We start from the raw sequence: 21,495 nt of genomic DNA on the forward strand, positions 1-21,495 counted from the left end.
ATATTATGAACTCTACATATTCGCCTTTGTATTGTACTTGAGTCTGACTCGATTGTATTTATGTACAATGTTATCTGATCTGATTGGATAGCATGCCAAACAAACCTTGTCACTGCACCTCAGTACAAGTGACAATAATAAACCTGAACCGAAAGAAGACATTTGGCACACTTGCCTTAATCAGAAAGGATATTGAATACAAAGATTGGGACATCATGCCACTGCTGTACAAGTCATTGGTGAGACCGCACTTGTGGTACTGAGAAGTTTAGATCGCCCAACTATAGGACGGATGTCCTTTGGTTGGAAGGGGTGCAGGAGAGATGTAAGGAGAAATTGGAGCAGCTGGAACCTATTTTGTTAGTGAGTGGGAGGCTGACGGATGATCTTTTTAGAAATATAGAAACAGAAAAATAGGTGCAGGAGTAGGCCATTCAGCCCTTCGAGCCAGTATTCAATATGATCATGGCTGATCATCTAAAATCAGTACCCCATTCCTGCTTTTTCCCCCATATCCCTTGATTCCTTTAGCCCTAAGAGCTAAATCTAACTCTAACTCTCTCTTGAAATTGAGATGTACAAGATCATTAGGGGTATGGATAGAGTGAATATTCAAAGCTTTTTTTCCCCAGCGTAGTCATGTCTGGAATGAGCTGCCAGAGGAAGCTAAAGAAGAGGATACAATTATAACTTTTAAAATACTTTCGGACAGATATATGGATCGGAAAGGTTTAAAGGGTTATGTGCGAAATGCAGGCAAATGCGACGCCCAATATGTCTACAGCACAGACAACATGGGCAAAGTAGCCTGTTTCCACGCTGTACTGCTGTATGACTCTCATCAGGTCATGATACTTGAATAGGCGGAGTGATTTAGGCAAAGATCTAAGTTTAGTTTATTGTTACATACTCCAGGAAGCAATAAAATTCCTTATTTACATGGTATAATCCAAATTTTATACTGGTAGAAAATGGCGCTCTTTGATTTGTCTTCCCTGATTATACATTATAATATTATGCAAAGCGATGCATCCAAAGTCTTTATTATAGTGCCAATGATTGTAGGCCTTTAGCACAACATGAACAATAAAACATCTTTACCTTTCAACTGGCCTACATGCATGTTTGATATTACCAGTACCACTAAGCATTACACATTATTTATCACCATTCAGTATCATTCCACACTGCATCTAGATCAGGATGTAACTTTTATTTTCTCCTCAAGGATTCTAATATAAGCGAGTCTTTAAAAAAAAAGTGAAAATCCTTGATGTCAAAAATTCAATTCATACACATCAAAATATCAATAAATAACAATAATATTAAAATATAGTTAAGTAATGTACTTGATTTTATCCACACTGTCAACACCATCCATTACAGATAATGGATACACCCATTCCTACACCAGTCCTTCCTGTAGAAAGCAAACTGTATCGGGATGCTTTTTTCAGGGAGTGACTTCTCCATGCTTGGTTCAAAATCAAGTCCAGCAAAGGAGCAAACATTCAGCTACTATCCAGCATCTTACTTACAGGATGTCTCAGATAGATGGCATGTGCATGACCTTTGACCATTTTCTGTGCCATAACAATTCCATGATCCTTAATGATTCCATTAGGGATTCCATTCCTAATTCCATTTCCCTTTGGAACCGTGAATGAAATTCAGTCAAATGTAAGCGACATATTAATCTATTTTGTCAGTCTATTTAAAACCGAAACAAAAATCCAACAAGCATTTTCCAAATTTCTGAAGATTCCGCAGTAAACAAGTAAAAAAAGGTGAATGGAAAATATTATCATATGACAATTAGGTTTTGTGGTGTTAGAAAATGGGTTCACTATCACAATAGGATACTTTGCATTAGAACTCTATCCCTCTAAATCGAATGAAATCAGATTTCACGCACAAACATAAAATTATAGCATCCACCTGCTGGTCCATCACACCTGTGCTAGTTCTTTGATCTAATCCTAATCAATTGCCTTCCCTGCTCTTTCTCTAAATTGAATTCACTTCACACCAGAAATACTTTTTACAACACAAAGAAAAAATTGTTTTGTTTTGTTTTCTCTATTTTGCTTTTTCCTTACACAAAATGTACGACTAAGTTATGAAGAAAGAGTTTCATTTAAAAATGCACATACCTAATTTCATTGAAGACATACTTGCTCCAGTGGTCTTCAACAGCAAATCACAACAGTCCATGTCCCCCCCAGCCCCCACTCCTCCCCACTACCCTCCCCCCCACCCCCTCCCCCCTCTACCCCCACTCCCAACTCCCCCCCTACTCCCCTCCACCCTTTCCCCCCCGACTCCCACCCCACTCCCGCCTACCCCCTACTCCCGTCCACCCCCTACTCCCGTCCCCTTTCCCCCCACTCCGGCCCTCCCCACCTTTCCCCCCACCTCCCCCTCCCCTCCTCCCCCTCCATTCCCCCTCCCCCCTCCCCCACCCCCCCTCGCACCCCCATTCCCCCCCTCCCTTCCTCCACACCCCCTCCCCTCCTCCCCGCCCCCATCCCACCCCCACTCCCCCCCTCCCTTCCACCGCACCCCCTCCCTTCCTCCAGACCCAACATAAAATTTATTTACTCTAATTACATTACTTTTTCAATCTCCTACTGTTTATTAAAAAAATGCCTAGCTGTCTGCCCTGCTTCTTACACTGCAACAGTATCAGTATGCACTTACAGCAGATTGCCATGAAAAATCTAATGTGCAGTAAAAACTGACTAGGAGCAAATGCTATTAAATGCCTGCTGCAACACAATCTGGGTTATTGCAATCATACTCTGTACCGTACACTGACTAAACATGGATAATGCCATGAAAGATGGATATTTAGACTAATACTTTAAAAATGGTTGCATGAGTGATGGACTCTTTCACCTCCCATGTTGAATTCCTCAACATGAAATTCAACTCGGGATACAGAGAGAATTGTTTATTTGTAAAGTATTTTCTCGATTAAGTCTTCAGCCTACAAAAATAAAACGAGGAATATGTGAAACAGTCAGTGGAATAAAAATCCATCCACTGTCACTTGCACCAAATATAATTGCACAGAAGTAATTGAAGTCAATAGAAGCCAAATATTACAGCAGAGTACAATGCTCATCCATTACATTCAAACATTACAGCGTTTGTTTCATGCAAGTGACCAAGGATGAAATTTGACCCCAAATGCTTTCATTATTTTACATTACGCAAAGTAAAAATGAAGATGGAACTATTGGCTTGATCAGTAAGGGCGTCAAAGATTATGGGGAGAAGGCAGAATGGGGTTGACAGGGAAAAATAGTTCAGCCATGATCGACTGGTGGAGTAGACTCAATGGGCCAAATGGCCTTATTCTCCTCCGATGCCTTATGGTCTTACATGTGAATGCCTGTAAATATAAACAGTTTGTCAATTTATGACTGGAAAAAAATAGGCAAACTTATTCCAAAATTGGTCTATATTTTCATTCCAAAAGCTGTTGAGGGAATGTTACCATCCAGCAAAACAATGCCTTTGATGCTAAACAGGCAGCAAGAACTGTGCTGAAATGTAACTGACCAGAAGTGGCAGATATGAACTTTATTCATAAGATCTACACAAAAAGCTGGAGTAACTCAGCGAGACAGGCAGCATCTCTGGAGAGAAGGAATGCGTGACGTTTTGGGTCAAGACCCTTTTTGAGACTCGTTAGGGAAAAGGGAAATAGAGATATAGACGATGATGTAGAGAGTTAAAGAATAATGAATGAAAGATATGCAAAAAAGTAACGATGGTATGGAAACAGGCCATTCATGAGTTTGTAAACAGCACTGCAACCTCATCTGCCCTAATTGCATCACTTTAAATGCACACTTTAACAATGAGTCAATGTACTTTGATCTGATGAGATTGTGCCTTAAGTATAGATGGGCATCGCAGAACATAGATAAAGCAAACTAAATTATTTCAAAATCATTATGATACTGGCAAGCAAGTTCCTACAAATATACGTAATATAAACCTGAGAGACCATTCCATGTGCATATCCTCTACAAAATGTTATAATAACAGTTCACCAGATAAAACAATTTAATTAAAACCTCATAATTTTCAAATAAACTTACTGTTTTTCCCTTTCACATAATTCTCTCTGCAGCTCTGCATCAGTTGCAGGATCCATTTATGCTGGGCCATTATACACTTCCAGGCAGGGTCACCTGGTGCGTGAAGATCGGATAGGTATCTGTAATTATGGTCAAAGCAATGATTAAAATCATGTTAAACTTCAACATAAATAACAGTTTTCAAACTGGATTCTTTATTTCTTTCTACTCCACACACTCTTCGTAGATTTACCATACATTGCAAATTGAACCACTGGCTGAATCTACCAGGTCAGTGCTGCTGTATACTGTCATTTTGGCAAATTTCTTTCACTAATACACCATTATACTTCATGATGTATATAGCTTGACCAAAACAAAACAATATTCTATGAAACAGTTTTCATCCTTCATGCTTAGGTAAATGATTCAACGAATTCCTGCCTTTACCCAGGTCACTATCATCAGAATAAACTTATAGAGTTATTTACAGAATTGTTTTTTGACTTAATTTTATACAAGAATGGCAATTTTGTTAAACCTGAGGAAGTGGCTACAACTTTCTCCATGTAAATAAACAAATTCAAGTATTTATTGCATCTCAGCTTTTAATCAGGAGACCAATGTTGAATTTAATATTCAAGATACTAGCGAATAGTGTTTTCTTAAAAATAAAAAAATTACAGCACTTTGTTTAAACGAATGAAGTTCAGGATCATACAGGCTTAGGATCAAAGGTTTCAATTGTTGATCTGTATTGAGCAGAAGAGGAAACACTGGTTGAGCTAACATAGTATAGACAAGTTCTGAACAAAGATCTCTCTTGTTGATCTCAATGCACTCAAAGCCAACTGAGGTGGTGGAAAATGAGAATCATTAGGAGGTCCTGCTTCTGATAGATTAAGTATTTTATGATCTTGCAAAAAACTAACACATTTCTAGCACGATTTCATTCAGCTGGAATAATAGCCTCATGGATAAAGCTACTAATCTTCCTTAAGGACATTGCATTAATTATGCTGTTTTAATCAAGCATTTTAGAGTTAGATTGAAGATTATTAACGATAACACCAAAGGGGACCATATACATTGTGTCCAGGAAATTTGCAGAAAGAGCTCATTTCTCTCAAGCGCCATAAGTTTTGGGAGAGAAATAGCAAGGAGGTGGAAAAATGAAGTATTCTTATTAGTCTTGTTTAGGAAAGATGCATAAAAGTGGGAAAGATTAATTCTTCCACCACCTTCTTTTGAATCCTCCTAATATATTTATTTCCTACCAAGATCATTTTTTTGTAGATGATTTTAATGATTTAGATGAAGGAATTAAAAGTAACATTAGCAAATTTGCAGATGACACAAAGCTGGGTGGAGTGTGAACTGTGAAGCGGATGCTATGAGGATGCCGAGTGACTTGGACAGATTGGATGAGTGGGCAGATGCGTGGCAGATGCAATATAATGTGGATAAATATGAGGTTATCCACTTTGGAGGCAAGAATGGGAAGGCAGATTATTATCTGAATGGTGTCAGGTTAGGAAAAGGGGAAGTACAACAAGATCTGGGTGTCCTAGTATATCAGTCACTGAAAGTAAGCATACAGGTGCAACAGGCAGTGAAAAAAGCTAACGGCATGTTGGCCTTCATAATGAGAGGAGTTGAGTATAGGAGTAAAGAGGTCCTTCTGCAATTGTACAGGGCCCTGGTGAGACCACACCTGGAGTATTGTGTGCAGTTTTGGTCTCCTAATTTGAGGAAGGGCATTCTTGCTATTGAGGGAATGAAGCGTAGTTCACAAGGTTAATTCCCGGGATGGCGGGACTGTCATATGATGAAAGAATGGATCGACTGGGCTTATATTCATTGGAATTTAGAAGGATGAGAGGGGATCATATTGAAACATATACAATCATTAAGGGATTGGACACGCTAGATGCAGGAAATATGTTCCCGATGTTGGGGGAGTCCAGAACCAGGGGCCACAGTTGAAAAATAAGGAGTAGGCTATTTAGAACGGAGATGAGGAAATACTTTTTCACACAGAGAGTTGTGAATTTGTGGAATTCTCTGCCTCAGAAGGCAGTGGAGGCCAATTCACTGGATGCATTCAAAAGAGAGTTAGATCAAGCTCTGAGGCCTAACGGAATCAAGGGATATGGGGAGAAGGCAGGAACGGGGTACTGATTGTGGATGATCAGCCATGATCACATTGAATGGCGATGCTGGCTCGATGGGCCGAATGGCCTATTCTTGCACTTATTGCTATGTATCTCTGTATCACTCTATTATTGTTCTTTCAGATAAACATCTGAAAACATGGAAGTAATATTGGAAAATAAGGAGATATCTTTACAAATTTTGTATGTCTGCCTGCTAGCAACAGATTTAGAAACATGTTAAAAAAGTCTAGGTCACCTGCCTTTGCCAGAACCATTATATAGCCCTGGAATTTCATGCCCTTTAACAAAAAAAATGAACATTTGAAAGAAAAATATTTACTCAGCAAATTCTTTTCACAGTCAATACTCCTTTTTCTATCTTCAAAACTACCTAAACAGGCTTATTAAAATGATGCTCATAAAATGTTAGAATATTATATTAGTTAGTCTTAAAGTTGAGATTGCATCTAAAAAAAATCACATTCAGTTGATAATAAACCATCTTTTTATCCATTAACTTTACTGATTAACAACTTACACAACAATACAGATATTTAAAGCTTTAAGCTTCAAGTCACAAGAAACACTTGAATCAAAAAAGAGCTGAGATAAAAAATCTAACCAAACCACAAATTAATTTTTAAACTTCTCCAATATTTATGTTAGTAATACCTAATTTAGGTAATTTACTCTTAATTTATTTTATCCACAAACTAATACACAGATTGAACCGTTAGGCGAATGGATTAAATTTCAGCTGATTTCAACAATAAACTTTCATTTTCTCTTCCTGCCGACTAGTTCAGGCTGAATGAATCTCAGCAACATTTTTTATTCGAACCGAGCTCTGTAATGCGTATCCGTTCCATATTAAAGTCACTTAATTCCACCTCCACAATATTGTCCACCACCACTCTTAACTCGTATCCATGCTGCTAATTCTCTTCCGGACAATTACATTAAAGCTAGGTTTGCTTGTCTTTCATCATTCATCAAAGACAGAGTATAGATTGTTCAATTTATTTCACATCATATCAAGAAGATGCTATGGGATTGGACAACTTCTCAGATGTAATTATGAAGAGCTGTGTTCCTAAATCAGTTGTGCCTCTAACCAAGGTGTTTGAAACATAGAAACTAGGTGCAGGAATAGGCCATTCGGCCCTCCGAGCCAGCACCGCCATTCAATATGATCATGGTTGATCATCCGAAATCAGTACCCCGTTCCTGCTTTTTCCCCATATCCCTTGATTCCGTTCGCCCTAAGAGCTATATCTTTCTTGAACACATCCAGTGAATTGGCCTCCACTGCCTCCTGTGGCAGAAAATTCCACAGATGACAACTCTGGGTGAAAAGGTTTTTCCTCATCTCAGTCCTAAATGGCCTACCCCTTATTCCTAAACTGCAACCCCCGGTTCTGGACTTGTCCAACATTGGGAACATTTTTCCTGCATCTAGCCTGTCCAATCCCTTAAGAATTTTATATGTTTCTAAAAGGTTCCCTCTCATCCTTCTAAATTCCAGAGAATATCAGCCCACTAAACCCATTCTTTCATCATATGTCAATCCTGCCAGCCCAGGAATTAACCTGGTGAACCTGTGCTGCACTCCCTCAATAGCAAGAATGTCCTTCCTCAAATTAGGAGACCAAAATTGCACACAATTCTCTGGGCGTGGTCTCACCAGGGCCCTGTACAACTGCAGTGGGACCTCCTTAATCCTATACTCAAATCCTCTTGCTATGAAGGCCAACATGCCATTTGCTCTCTTCACTGCCTGCTGTACCTGCATGCTTCCTTTCAGTGACTGATGTACAAGGACACCCAGATCTTGTTGCACCTCCCCATTTCCTAATCTGACACCATTCAGATAATAATCTGCCTTTTTATTCTTGCCACCATAACTTATATTTATCCACATATTGGATATAATTATAATACTAGTACCTCTCTCTCATTGTGTCAAGTTTTGACTAGAAGCAGAAAAAGTCCACTCTGACTGATTACCACCTCATCTATTCTCAATTATCAGTACAGTGATGGAGACTGTTGTCGACAGTGTGATCAAACAGAATTTACTCTCCAATAGCTTGCCCAGCTCGGGTTTCATGAGAATCACTCCATTCCAGACCTATAACTGCTCTGATCCAAACATGGACTTAAAAGGTGGAATGGCAAAGATGAGGGATTACCTCAATGCTAGCATCAATATAGCATTAGATTGAGTGTAGCATCAAGGACATCTGACGAAACCAAAGTTAATTTGAATCAGAAAGAAAACACTCTACTGGCTGAAGTCATGCCTCACACAAAGGAACATTGTTGTGTTTGTCAGAGGTTAATCATCCAAGCTCCAGGGCATCACTGCATAAGTTCCATTGAGCAGTATCCCTGGCCCAAACATACTGCTTCGTCAATGACTTTCCTTCCATCATCAATTCATTAATAGCTTGCACGATATTCCACCCCACTTGCAATTCTGCAGCACATAACGCTGTCCATGTCTGCATGCAGGAAGACTTGAACAACTTTCATGCATTGGCTGGTAAGTTGTAAGCAAAATTCACAAGACTAAAGTACCAAACAATGTTCATATCCAACAAAAGAGAGGCCAATCACCTAGACTGTATTTAATGGCATCCCATTGCCGAGATCCCATTCTAAGGCATCACCACCGTCCAGCAACTGAACTGGACGTGTCGCATTAGTACATGAGAAGGTCAGATATTGGGTCTTCTGAGGCAATCAACTCCCCTTCTGACACCCCAAAGGCTTTTGACCATCCACAAGATAAATTTCAAGAGATCTCTCTGCTTCCTGGATGAATGCAGCTCCAAAATTCTCACGTTCAAGTCTATCCAGAACAAAGCAGTCCACTCCAACAAAACCTTCAAACACACAATCTACCTCATGAAGGATAAGGCCAGCAATCATATGGGAACCACAGCCACTTGTAGGTTTCCCTCCACATCACGTCATCCTTATTCACATATGGTTGGTAAATAGCCGATTAATCTTTGGGATATGGGAGCAAATTGAAGCACCAGAGGAAATCCACGTGGTCACAGTCAGAACATGCTCACAGCACCTGAGGTTAGGTTTGAACCCAGGTTTGTGGCTCTGCGAGGCATCAGTTAGAACATAGAACAGGAACAGGCTATTTGGCCCACAATGTCTGTGCTGACCATGATGCCAAGTTAAACTAATCTCTTCTGTATGTGATCCATATCTTTCATTCACTGCATATCAGTGTGCATATCTAAAAGCCTCTTAAACATTACAATCGTATCTGCCTCCACCACCACCACCACCCCCCGAGGCAACGTGTTCTAGGCACCCCGCACTGTCTGTAAAAACGTTGCTCGTACATCTGCTATAAACTTGCCCCATCTGACCTGAAAGCTATGTCCTCTAGTCTTTAATAATTCTATTAGTTACACCATTGTGCCATTCCAGGTAATCATTAATTAAACTGTAAATTACTCTCTTGATGGAACAAGCAAGAAGACGTATTGCTAGTCTCAACAAGTTTTCATATCTTATAAAACTGCAATTATTTATGTGCCACCCATGCACTCACCACACCAAAGTTCTAGAGTAAACTAGAGATCCAATTCATTCCTGGGTACTGACTCAGCCAAATGCCTCCTGACTCTGAATAGTCATAGCCCCGAATGATCTGGATAAACCCACCGTCCATTCCTAATTGGCTGCCCTACAACCTTTCCCAATCCTTTCACTGAACCCACTTTCTCTTGTACATTCTTCTTGTAAATGATCCCGTTTCCACCATCTCCTTCTGCCCTTGGGTAAATAAAGATCTCCCTTTGTAGGGTATGCAGTTACATGCATTTCCACACAGTCGCATACATTGGATAACATTTATGTTATTGCAATAATTTCATTATTTCAAACCTTGGCCCATTGGATCTCCTGAATGGGCACATAAAAATCAACAAACAACTTATCTCCACAGACAGATATCTGGGTAATTTAATTTTTAACCATCTTAAAGAAATTAAAATATATCATGCTTCCATCTGCTCTTCTCCTCTAATTGCAGAGGTGATATAAAGGTTATATAAGGTCCTTTGAGATATATCAAAGTATAACCTCATAGATACATGGACAATAGGTGCAGGAGTGGGCCATTTGGCCCTTCGAGCTAGCACCGCCATTCAATGTGATCATGGCTGATCATCCACAATCAGTACCCCGTTCCTGCCTTCTCCCCATATCCCTTGATATAGCCCGAAGAGCTCTATCTAACTCTCTTTTAAATGTATCCAGTGAATTGGCCTCCACTGCCTTCTGAGGCAGAGAATTCTACAAATTCACAACTCTCTGTGTAAAAAAGTTTTTTTTTCTCAGTTCTAAATGGCTCTAGCCTGAAAGTAATCCCTACTTTGTCCTAGGAAATGATTGGATTATAAAAATTAGATAGAAGTATTAGGAAAACACGTCTATTTGTCTTATATTTTCAAGACATGACATAATTTGTATGCCTTTCTGTGCTAGAGCAGAGCTCAGAAAGATGCTCTCCACAGACCCAGCAACCTGGGTTCATTCCTGACTTCCAATGCTGTCTATGTGGAGTTTGCATTTTCTCCCTGTGACCATGTGGGCTTCTTTTGGGTCCTCCAATATCTTCAGACATCCAAAAGACATCCAGGTTTGCAACTTAATTGTAAATAGAAATTATCCCTCGTGTGTTGGTGAGTGGTGGAATCTGAAGGGGGAGAGAGGGAGGCGGGTAAGTTGATGGTAATGGGAGAATACAAATTGTAGTGGGATCGGATTAAAATAAATGGTACTTGATGGTTGATGCGGACTCAGTAGGCTGAAGAGGTTATTTCCATGCTGCATAATCCTTTGACCAGGCCTTGTGATTTAGTTCCCTACAACCCAACCGTCATCACCTTTACCTTATATATCTTTTCTGGTCAAGCAGAGTTGATGGCATCTCAAGTAACTTGTCCATCAGCAGGATCCTCAGTGCATCAATATGTGTCTCTACTTCTGCATAAACTGGTACAGAAAAAAAAATGATGAAAGGCATATATTATCAAAAGACTAAACTAAAACTGCAAATGCAAAGTCCAGTTAGCATTACACCATCAGAGGAGCATCATTACCTCAAAGCACTGCAACATCTCAAGAAGGTGAGACACTTTTTTTAATACTGAAGATGCGCAGTGAATACAGCATTATCTTGGTTGCACATGATCCACAAACAATAAAGTACTATATGGGTGGTTGTATTATTATTTTGTTCAACATGAAACACACAATCGTGGATGACTTAGACAGATTTTATTATATGGACTTCCTGTCATACAGTATACTAATATTCTTCATATTAATGCATTAGAAAACTAATCTGCCCTAAAGTGTCGTGTATTAACAAAAATGGCTTAAAACACACAGATCCAAAAGTATCTGTGGAGAGAGAAATAGGGTTAACAATTCAGGTTGGAACTAGAAAAAGTTAGACGTTAAATATGTTTTAAGTTGCAGGGAAGGAGTGAGGTGGAAAGAACAAAGGGAAAACATGTAAATGGGGTGATCAGAGATTGAATAATAAAAGTGGTAGTGGTGCAAACTGAGAAAGGATGGCTGGATTGTGCATCACAATATATCTGATTGGAGGAGGTATAGATAGAAGTAACCGAATGAAAACCAACGATGAAGAGAAAAAAAGTCAATGTTGGATCCACCATCTAGTGCCTAAAAAAAATAGATTCAAAGACAAAGACAGTAAAGAAGCTCAATGGCTTATTTTTAATTCTGTGTATGTAGGGGGGTGGTGGGGGGGTTGGGGGAAACCTTTTTTCAAATCTCCTCCTCAACGGAGATGCGACCTTTACCGTGTCGTATCTCCGTTCGCGCTACGGCCTAACATCGTGGAGTCGGCGGCCTCCAGCTGGGATCGACCTCAAATACTCCGGTCGCAGGGCCTGGACTTACCATCTCAGAGGCTTCGGCCGTGGGCCCTGCAGACCCAACATCGGGAGTTCGCAGGTCCCTGGCTGGTGACCGGCTTTTGGGAGCTCCAGCCGTAGCAACTTCGACCGCCCCGAAGCGTGAGGTATGATCAACCCGCCCGCAGGCCCTTCATCGCCCTGCGTGGCCCGGCCGCAGCACTTTCCATCGCCCGGTGGGGGCTCAGGACTTTCATCGGCCTGCTCGGCTCGGCCCTGGGACTTTCCATCGCCCGGTGGGGGCTTCAAAAAGTTGGGAGCCTCGATCACCTCGTGGCACCACGGGAGAAGAACGAGGAGGAGATAAGACTTTGCCTTCCATCACAGTGAGGGTATGCCTAGAGCAATCACTGTGATGGCTGTTTTATGTAAAAAATTGTATCTGTGTGTCTTGTGCTCTTTAATGTCTACTGCCGGACCCTGACGTGAGAGGACGCTGGCGTTGTTTATTCGCCGCTTTTCCGTCAGGATAGTTTGTCTGTTTGTTTCTATGTTAATTGTTTTTGTAAAGCGCTTTGAGCATGTGATAAGGCGCTATATAAAATAAATGGATTATTATTATTATTATTATTGGGGAATGGAGGAGAAGCCTCTCCAAGGAAAAAAAGTTTGGGATCAGAAAGCAGAAATTCAGGGGGTTAGTGAAAACATAGTAATGGCAGTAGGAAGTTATTGAGTCAGATGAAAATAAAGGACATGAATACAGAGGAATGCTACCATTTACATATCGCTGAAGCTTATAGTCCTTGATGCCTAAAACAAAGGGGAAATTCCTTTATTAATATATTCCTTTATTCGTCCCACACCGGAGAAATTTACAGTGTTACAGCAGCAAAGTGGATAGCAAGAGAGCAAGAGATCATTCATTATAAATAAAAGATACATAAATTGTCATCAGTTTTCTGTGTTCTTAGCTGTTATTGTTGACTCGTCTGCTGGAAGCAGTACTGGTTGTGAAGTCTCACAGCAGTTGGAAGGAAGGACCTCCTATATTTCTCCTTCACGCACTTGGGGTGAAGGAGTCTGTCACTGAAGGAGCTACTCAGTGCAGAGACAGTGTCCTGCATGGGGTGGGAGTCGTTGTCCAGCAGTGATGTTAGCTTTGCCATCATCCTCCTCTCTCCCACCACCTGCACTGTCGAGGGGGAAACCCAGGACAGAGCTGGCCTTCCTGACCAGCTTGTCGAGTCTCTTCCCTTCCGCTGCTGAGATGCTGCTGCTCCAGCAGACTACTCCATAGAAAATGGCCGATGGAACCACTGTGTAGAAGTTCCTTAGGAGTGCCCCCTGCACTCCATTAAAGCACTAAATGAAGTCTGCACAGCTTTGAGAAAGAGTGCTATTGGACAAAGACGTTAAGAGCATACAAGTGCTAATGCATGGAATTAAGTGTGGATCCAAGGGTACCACAAGAACAACGATTACAAGTCACTTTCTGTAAAGCACAAGAATCGGCCAAGATGGTCTGGTACCATGTAATGCAAGTACGTACATAGTGAATATACGAGTCATGCATATGGCGGCACGGTAGCGCAGCGGTAGAGTTGCTGCTTTACAGCGAATGCAGCGCCGGAGACTCAGGTTCGATCCTGACTACGGGTGCTGCACTGTAAGGAGTTTGTACGTTCTCCCCGTGACCTGCGTGGGTTTTCTCCGAGATCTTCGGTTTCCTCCCACACTCCAAAGACGTACAGGTATGTAGGTTAATTGGCTGGGTAAATGTAAAAATTGTCCCTAGTGGGTGTAGGATAGGGTTAATGTACGGGGATCGCTGGGCGGCACGGACTTGGAGGGCCGAAAAGGCCTGTTTCCGGCTGTATATATATGATATGATGATATGATATGATATGCAATGCCATTAACCTGCTTCTCTGCAGATGCATACATAAAAGGGTGTAAGGTGGATTAGATAGTCAACTATTATGGTAAATAAGTCTCTAAAGGTTTATGGCCAATAACTCAAAACTATGGTAATGCCAATAATGTCCTAGTACAATTCTTTGTACAAACAAAGCTCTATATATTCTTGATCAAGACAATGATTATGTCACATTTGTGTTATTGATTGTATCTCATTATGTCAGATGGTGTGAATTTCAGATTATCTCATATCATATCATATCATATCATATATATACAGCCGGAAACAGGCCTTTTCGACCCTCCAAGTCCATGCCGCCCAGTGATCCCCGTACATTAACACTATCCTACACCCACTAGGGACAATTTTTTACATTTACCCAGCCAATTAACCTACATACCTGTACGTCTTTGGAGTGTGGGAGGAAACCGAAGATCTCGGAGTAAACCCACGCAGGTCACGGGGAGAACGTACAAACTCCTTACAGTGCAGCACCCGTAGTCAGGATCGAACCTGAGTCTCCGGCGCTGCATTCGCTGTAAAGCAGCAACTCTACCGCTGCGCTACCGTGCCACCATGGTAAGCATCATAGCGTTAAACATTCAGATCAGCCACAAGAATGCTAATAAATTTTAAATCATTTAGTTATCGCAAGTGGGTTCAAAAATCTGGGATATTTATATACTAAAACTCTCATTTGTATGTTTGGGAGGGAGGGAGGAGGTTTGGACCCAACTTGGTCTATTGCTCTCTAAAAAGATAAACCACTGGAAATGTGAGCTAGGGATAAAAAATAATGATGGAATTTGATTCTAAGATGAATACATTTATTGAAATAGGTGTTTCAATAAAAATAATGACACCCCAGAAGACTAATAGTTTAGATAACATGATCTTTGCGTCAAATGTCTGTAAAAAATATTATCTAAGAATCGAGATTGATGCGAGGCACCCATCCCATTATATCAATTAAATTCACTATCAGTACTGAACTTTTAAGTCACTTGCAATAATTTAGTTAAAGCAGACTACATGTATCTCAACTTGAAATTCTGCTAACATCACTGTTCAGTGTAGTATTTCTGAGCTTAATAAGTAAACATTAAAATAAGTTACATGATGTCCTGCACATTTCCTACATTTTCCAGTGCATGTTTTGCTGAATATAAAGTGCTTTTTATAAGATGGAACAAGTTCTGCAGCCCTTACCTTTTTGAAACACACGAACTTCAGTTTTCCCAAACAGTGACTTAGCCTTTTCATAGTCATTTATAACCACATCATAATCACCCTGAGGAAACAGGTATTTATCATTGATAATAGCAAATTAAAGAGGCATCAAACATTTTATTTTTAATTGTTCTTAAACTTTACCTTTTGAATGTTCCTTTCAATATTAAGAGGAAGGTTAAAGAGAAATTTAAAGCGCTGTAGAACATTTAGGGCATTTCTGGTAGAATCTGCTTTGTCCTTACGTCCCAAGACTTCTTGGAACAGTGTATCGGCAGTATTACTCGCACCTGGAATGAAAGAAAAATATGTGAAAGCACCCACACAGCCTAAAATACGGCCAGCTGCAGAAGGACAAAAAAATGTATAGATTGTCAGAAAATAGACAACTTCAAAATAATCTCCCAATCTGTGTCGGAAGGAACTGCAGATGCTGATTTAAACCAAAGATAGACACAAAAGCTGGAGTAACTCAGCGGGTCAGACAGCATCTCTGGAGAAAATAAATAGGTGACGTTTCGGGTCGAGACCCTTCTTCCGACCTTCTGAAGAAAGGTCGAGACCTGAAATGTCACCTATGCCTTTTCTCCAGAGATGATGTCTGACTCAGAGTTACTCCAGCTTTTTGTGTTAATCTCCCAACCTACCACACTGCAGCTCTTGCATTTTTTTAAAACCTGCACTTTCCCTGTAACTGTAACATTGTAACACTAAATGCAGCACTCTGGTATTTCGCTCTTTGCACTACCAGTTGTACTTGATCATACTCATATATAAAAAAAAATCCATTGTATCTTGATAGATGTTACAATAATAAACCAATATTAATACCAAATGTACTCAAAATATTTTATAGTAAAATTAAATTTGCAGTACAATGATCACTTCCATGAAAAAAAAAAGAATTTGGGCTCACTCAGCAGTTATCGTACACTTCAGTTTCCAGTGATCGCTATCAAATTACCATTCTAACAAAAACAGGTAGAAAAGTAGCTCATCATCTACGATTGCATTACCTCAAATGATGCAACTAAATGCCTCATGTTCATATCTCTAGTGAACAACAATACATCATATTTTGGAAATATTAACATGTATACATTTCAAATAGTAAAATCTCAATTATAAACATAATTCAATATTATGTTCAATATTAAATTAGAGGTACAAGTCATAACTCCTTTCCAACTTCAGCTCTTGCAGAGATTTGCAATTTAAATTTGGAATCAGGGAGCATGGGGAGAAGGCAGGAACGGGGTACTGATTGCGAATGATCAGCCATGATCACATTGAATGGCGGTGCTGGCTCAAAGGGCCGAATGGCCTACTCCAGCAACTATATTGTCTATTGTCTATCATCGAAATTAACAGTTATGTAGAGACAATTCCAGACAATTCTGGACAAGAATCTCATTCTTGTCTGCTTCAGAGTTGATATTCTTAAATTTTAAAATTACATTGCACAAGTTCAGTTTTGCTGCAAAGTAGAAACCAATTCAATCAGCATTAAGCTTTAGTTAAATGAAACTGTAATGCATTAGACAGACAAATAAAATAGCAAACTTAATATCTGACAAAGCTCATCTGTCTTAAATATGTATTCGGAGCCAGGAGGTAACTGCAGTTTGATGGCAAATCAGATGAAAAAAGAACAGTAACTGGAACTTAAGAAATGTGCTCCTTTCTATCTAATAAAAGGTTGTAATATTAAGGAATCTTGCTTAACAAAAGGACAGTTTATTCTGATTTTTTGCCACAATTTTATTTTGCATTATGTTTAGTTGTCAATTTATATTTTTGTTGATTCATTAACACATATCTGACTCAAGTATAAAAGAAAACAATCACAATCTGAATCGTAAGGTGTTTTTTACACAATTCATGCACGTTTCGAAAGCATTTCCAAATATTCTTCCCCAATAGTCTCTTAGAAAAGCTATCAACAATTTTTAATACCAATTTTAATTTACTTTCAGTTCAATGACTTATAACAAACATCTAAATTTGGAAAAGCAAATTAAAAAAAGACCAAAATAGATTTGTCGTTCAATGTTTCTCGCAAGGATTGGCATTATTTGGTCTAGTGAGTATACTATAAGCAAAGATAGGAGAAAAAAGCACATCGATCACACTGGGTGGCTTACATGCCATTTTCTCAGTAAGCTCTGTGGGTGGCCAGCAAAAATTTAAATGTTGTCTATGAAATACCCGCGTTTATATTTAGATGTGCATTATATGCAACATATGCGTTAAGTTTGGAATTTTATGCGCTGATAAAATAATGATAGGACCATTTCAATGAAATGTATTTTTCTATTAAGAAAACAACATTAACGCTCCAACAAAGCTAACCTTATCATTTTGAACCAATTGTGATATTATCCACTTTTAAAGAAATCAGGTCATTTATATAAGTTTATTTACTTAAGTTAAAGTAAAAGTAGCTGTTTATTTACTGTACATTATCATGATTTATTTCTCTTCCAGCAAATTTTAAGAATGTTAAAGAGACATGTCAAATACAGTACTCCTATTTCAGGACTAAAATAACAAAGCCGTATCCACCATCTTCACAAAACCCAACTGAAGCTACAATTTAAGGTTTCCTTTGCCTTTATCTGAGTGATTCTATGTCAATTATAAAAAAATGTTTAAAGAGGTGTTTTTTTTAAATCGTGAAAGGGCATTGCCAGGTACTCTGTGTAACTAAAAGTATGAAATTACTTAAATTTTTCACTTTTGTAAATGCGGTTATTCGCACAGCACTATCATTATTTTAGTCGAGAATAACGGCTTTGCTTGAATTTGACAACTCTAATAATATTTTTCACTTCAAATACATTTCATTCTTTTCAATTTCTCTTAACCATTAAAAATGTATTTCCCAGGAGATCATAATATTGAACAAAAATTCACTCTTCAGTTTCGAGCAGCATTAACGATCGAAATGCAAATTGAATTCATATCACACTTATAGTTGAAATGGCTAAACAAATTAAAGAAATTATATTTTTCATGTGTTTATGGAAAATAACTCTTTAGGCAAAACACATGAAGAATAACTCACCAATGATAGGAATTCTACAGATTCCATTAATTTGAAAGTTTTATATCTATTTATATACATTATATTCTTACATGAAACATCAGAATAATCACACTTTTCTGTTTAACTTCAAAATGGAGACCATTAGTATGGACACTGTTCAATGAAACTTGTCCCCATGAAAATGTATATGAAATTCACCACATTTGGTTAAAAATACTCTTTTTTTTAAAAGAATTATGACTGATATAGACAATTTATGATTTAACACTTAATGCACGTGCAGAAAATAAAAATACACTGTAATATTCATTGTGACATTAAATGTCGGATACATTTCTCAATGCCAAGATTACTGGTCAGTAAATTGGAAAGTAACTTACCTCACAAAAAGCTTTTCTCTTATTTCATAAGTATTCTGTCTATCAAATTCACCACATTTTATCACAAGGAAGATATTTTAAACACATTTAAAATGCATTTAAAGTACTGATTTCTAAATTTGTTTACAAGCAGAGACCCAGAATAACAATGCCCATACATAGGTATGGTTGAAAAAGTTGAACTCACGGTTGAGTACATTCTCCAGTTTCTGCGTCATGGATCCTTCCACTTTTTCCGTACCATCCACTTCCAGTTTTTGATGAATAGCTGGAATGAAATGTGCAGGTCATTCAATAGGCAGTCATTTATTTCAAGGTGAAAAGAATATGTACTAGTTTAAACATTTTTTTCCACAAGCACTTTACATTACTTCACCACTTTTGGTTTTTGGATTTAATACAAAAATAATTTCCAATTTCCTTCAGGAAACTAACAAAATTAAGGTTACATAATCTTCAAAATTGTAAAATAACTTATCTAACAAAGAGTTTTTTTTCTTATTTCCCAAGTATTCTGACCATTAAATTCATTACATTTTCTCTTCGGGCAAGTATTTTAAACACATTTGAAATGTAATCAAGTACTGATGACCAGTAATTTCTAAAAAAATCCACACTAAAAAAAGACAAATAATAAAATGAAAATTACAGGCTAATTGAAATTATAAAAAGAGAGGAAAAAAACCCCACAGCCAAGCATTAAAATTCAACAAAATTCGAGTAGTCATAAGACCTAAAAGATAGACTTCCTACCTAGTATAAATCCTTATGTAGACTCCCTAAACGCACTGGAATCATACTCAGAAAGTTTGTAGGTTTTAAGTAAATCCTTGTGCTAATTACACACATGAAAACAACATTATGGATTTTTCCCTAGTTAGTCGGTAGTACATGGGCTGTGACCGTATCAAAGCAACCAGGATTAATGCTATTCAAGCCAGCTTGTTTTTATCCCCTTGCCTCGTGCCTTTTATGACAATATTAATAACTGCAAAAAAAGTTAAGATAGGCCAGCACTACGCATTAAATACTAGAAATATTCAATAAGCAAAGCAGGAACAGCAGAGAAAGAAATACAGTTGAAACATTAACACTATCTCTCCCACAAATGCTGAATATTTACTGCATTTTTTTGCTTTGATTGCAGAAGACCAGAATCCGAGATTTTTCATTTTAGCAACACAAAGTGTTAAATTTATTTTTTCGGGGTTGGAATATTGGAGAATCTAACAGGATTTGTGAGGCAGCCTGCAGAAAGATAAAGTTCATGTTTCAGATCAAGGCTCTATCATCAGAACCTAAAAGTCATTGACTACAATCTTAACTTTCTTTCCCTTTCCATAGCTGCTGGCCGTTGTGCTAAGTACAACCACCATGTACAACTTTCCAGCCACTGTCCTATTTTGCTTTTGTATCAACATTTTCTATCCTTGCACTGTGAAACATGACAGCAAATGCTGGCGTAAAAGCATCACAAGTTAAAAAGTTAGAGATGCCTCTAAGGGTTGCAATGCTTTGGTGCATTCTGCACCATTATTAAAAATCTGGCATCTGACTTTTAGAGACATTTCTTGCTGTAAAATACCATGAAAATGGTACTGATGTACAAAATGTAATGAATTTAAATGAGGTGCTAAGTCAATATTATTGTTTTGCTAACATAGGTCCAAACACAAATTATTCTTGGTTAAATATTTTGTAATGTAAAGTAATACAATATTTTTTTAGAAATTTATTTTTCAGTTTTTACCTTAATTTAGTGTATCTTCTAACCTTAAATTCAAGCCATAAAAAATATTGAAACTGATAATAAATTGAGCTTTTTCTTCCAGGATAATTGGTTGTGAGCATGATTAAATGTGGCAGATTGAGCATCAGAGCCAGCTTGATGACATCACTGTTGCTGGGTGGCAGTGATCACAAGTCAGAAAATAAAAGACCACACCCGAGGTCTGGTGATCACCTTAACTCCTTCCTTCAAGGTCAGTGGCAAACACCTTGCCTTGCTAGAGACAAAAAGCTGGAGTAACTCAGCAGGTCACATAGCATCTCTGGAGAAAAGGAATAGGTGACATTTCGTATTGAGACCCTTCTTCAGAGTCTGAAACGTCACCTATTCCTCTTTTGCTTTTGTACCAGCATTCTCCATCCTTGCACTGTGAACCATGACAGCAAATGCTGGCGTAAAAGCATCACGAGTTAAAAAGTTAGTGACTGATTCAGATATTCCTCCAAGGGAATCTGCAGCGCCTTGTGTCCATCTTCGGTTTAAATCAGCATCTGCAGTTCCACACCACACACTGTTTGTTGCCTTGCTGCTGATAGAAAAATTGTCTCACCTTCGGAACCGAAAAAGCTTAACAAACTTTGTGTTGGGTTAATAAATGTCCAGAAGAACCCAGGGAAGGCTGTAATTTCAGGACAATAATTTAAGTAGATGAAAAATTAAGCTTTTAGTTTCCTCCTGATACGCTGGGTTTCCACCCACATATCGGACACATGCTGGTTGGTAGGTGAACAGGCGAGTGTAAGGTTTATCTAATGTACAAGAATAAATTTGGGGGAGGGAGGTCAACAGGTTTAGATTAATTGTGCCATACGTACTGAGGTACAGGACAAACCTTTGTTTTGCATGCTATCCAATCAAATCAGATAATACTCTACATATATATGCAATCAAGTCAAACTTAAGTACAATAGGTAGAACTAAGGAAAAGGTACACAATGCAGAATATAGTTCTCAGCAT

General features: G+C 38.6%; 1 protein-coding gene across 3 annotated transcripts in view; it reads right to left on the bottom strand.

Moving 5' to 3' along the window:
• Nucleotides 1-21,495, bottom strand: part of exoc2 (exocyst complex component 2) — a 224,901-nt gene that overhangs the window by 96,170 nt on the left and 107,236 nt on the right. For all 3 annotated transcript variants that reach the window (XM_078427408.1, XM_078427419.1, XM_078427412.1), the window contains exons 7-11: nt 18,936-19,016; nt 15,464-15,609; nt 15,299-15,380; nt 11,173-11,275; nt 4,113-4,231 (exon numbers count right to left, since the gene is read on the bottom strand). In XM_078427408.1, coding sequence (XP_078283534.1) covers nt 4,113-4,231; nt 11,173-11,275; nt 15,299-15,380; nt 15,464-15,609; nt 18,936-19,016 — 531 coding nt within the window. The remainder of the gene's footprint in view (nt 1-4,112; nt 4,232-11,172; nt 11,276-15,298; nt 15,381-15,463; nt 15,610-18,935; nt 19,017-21,495) is intronic.

This window comes from Rhinoraja longicauda, chromosome 2 (assembly GCF_053455715.1).
Source record: "Rhinoraja longicauda isolate Sanriku21f chromosome 2, sRhiLon1.1, whole genome shotgun sequence".
Taxonomy (NCBI): Eukaryota; Metazoa; Chordata; class Chondrichthyes; order Rajiformes; family Arhynchobatidae; genus Rhinoraja; species Rhinoraja longicauda.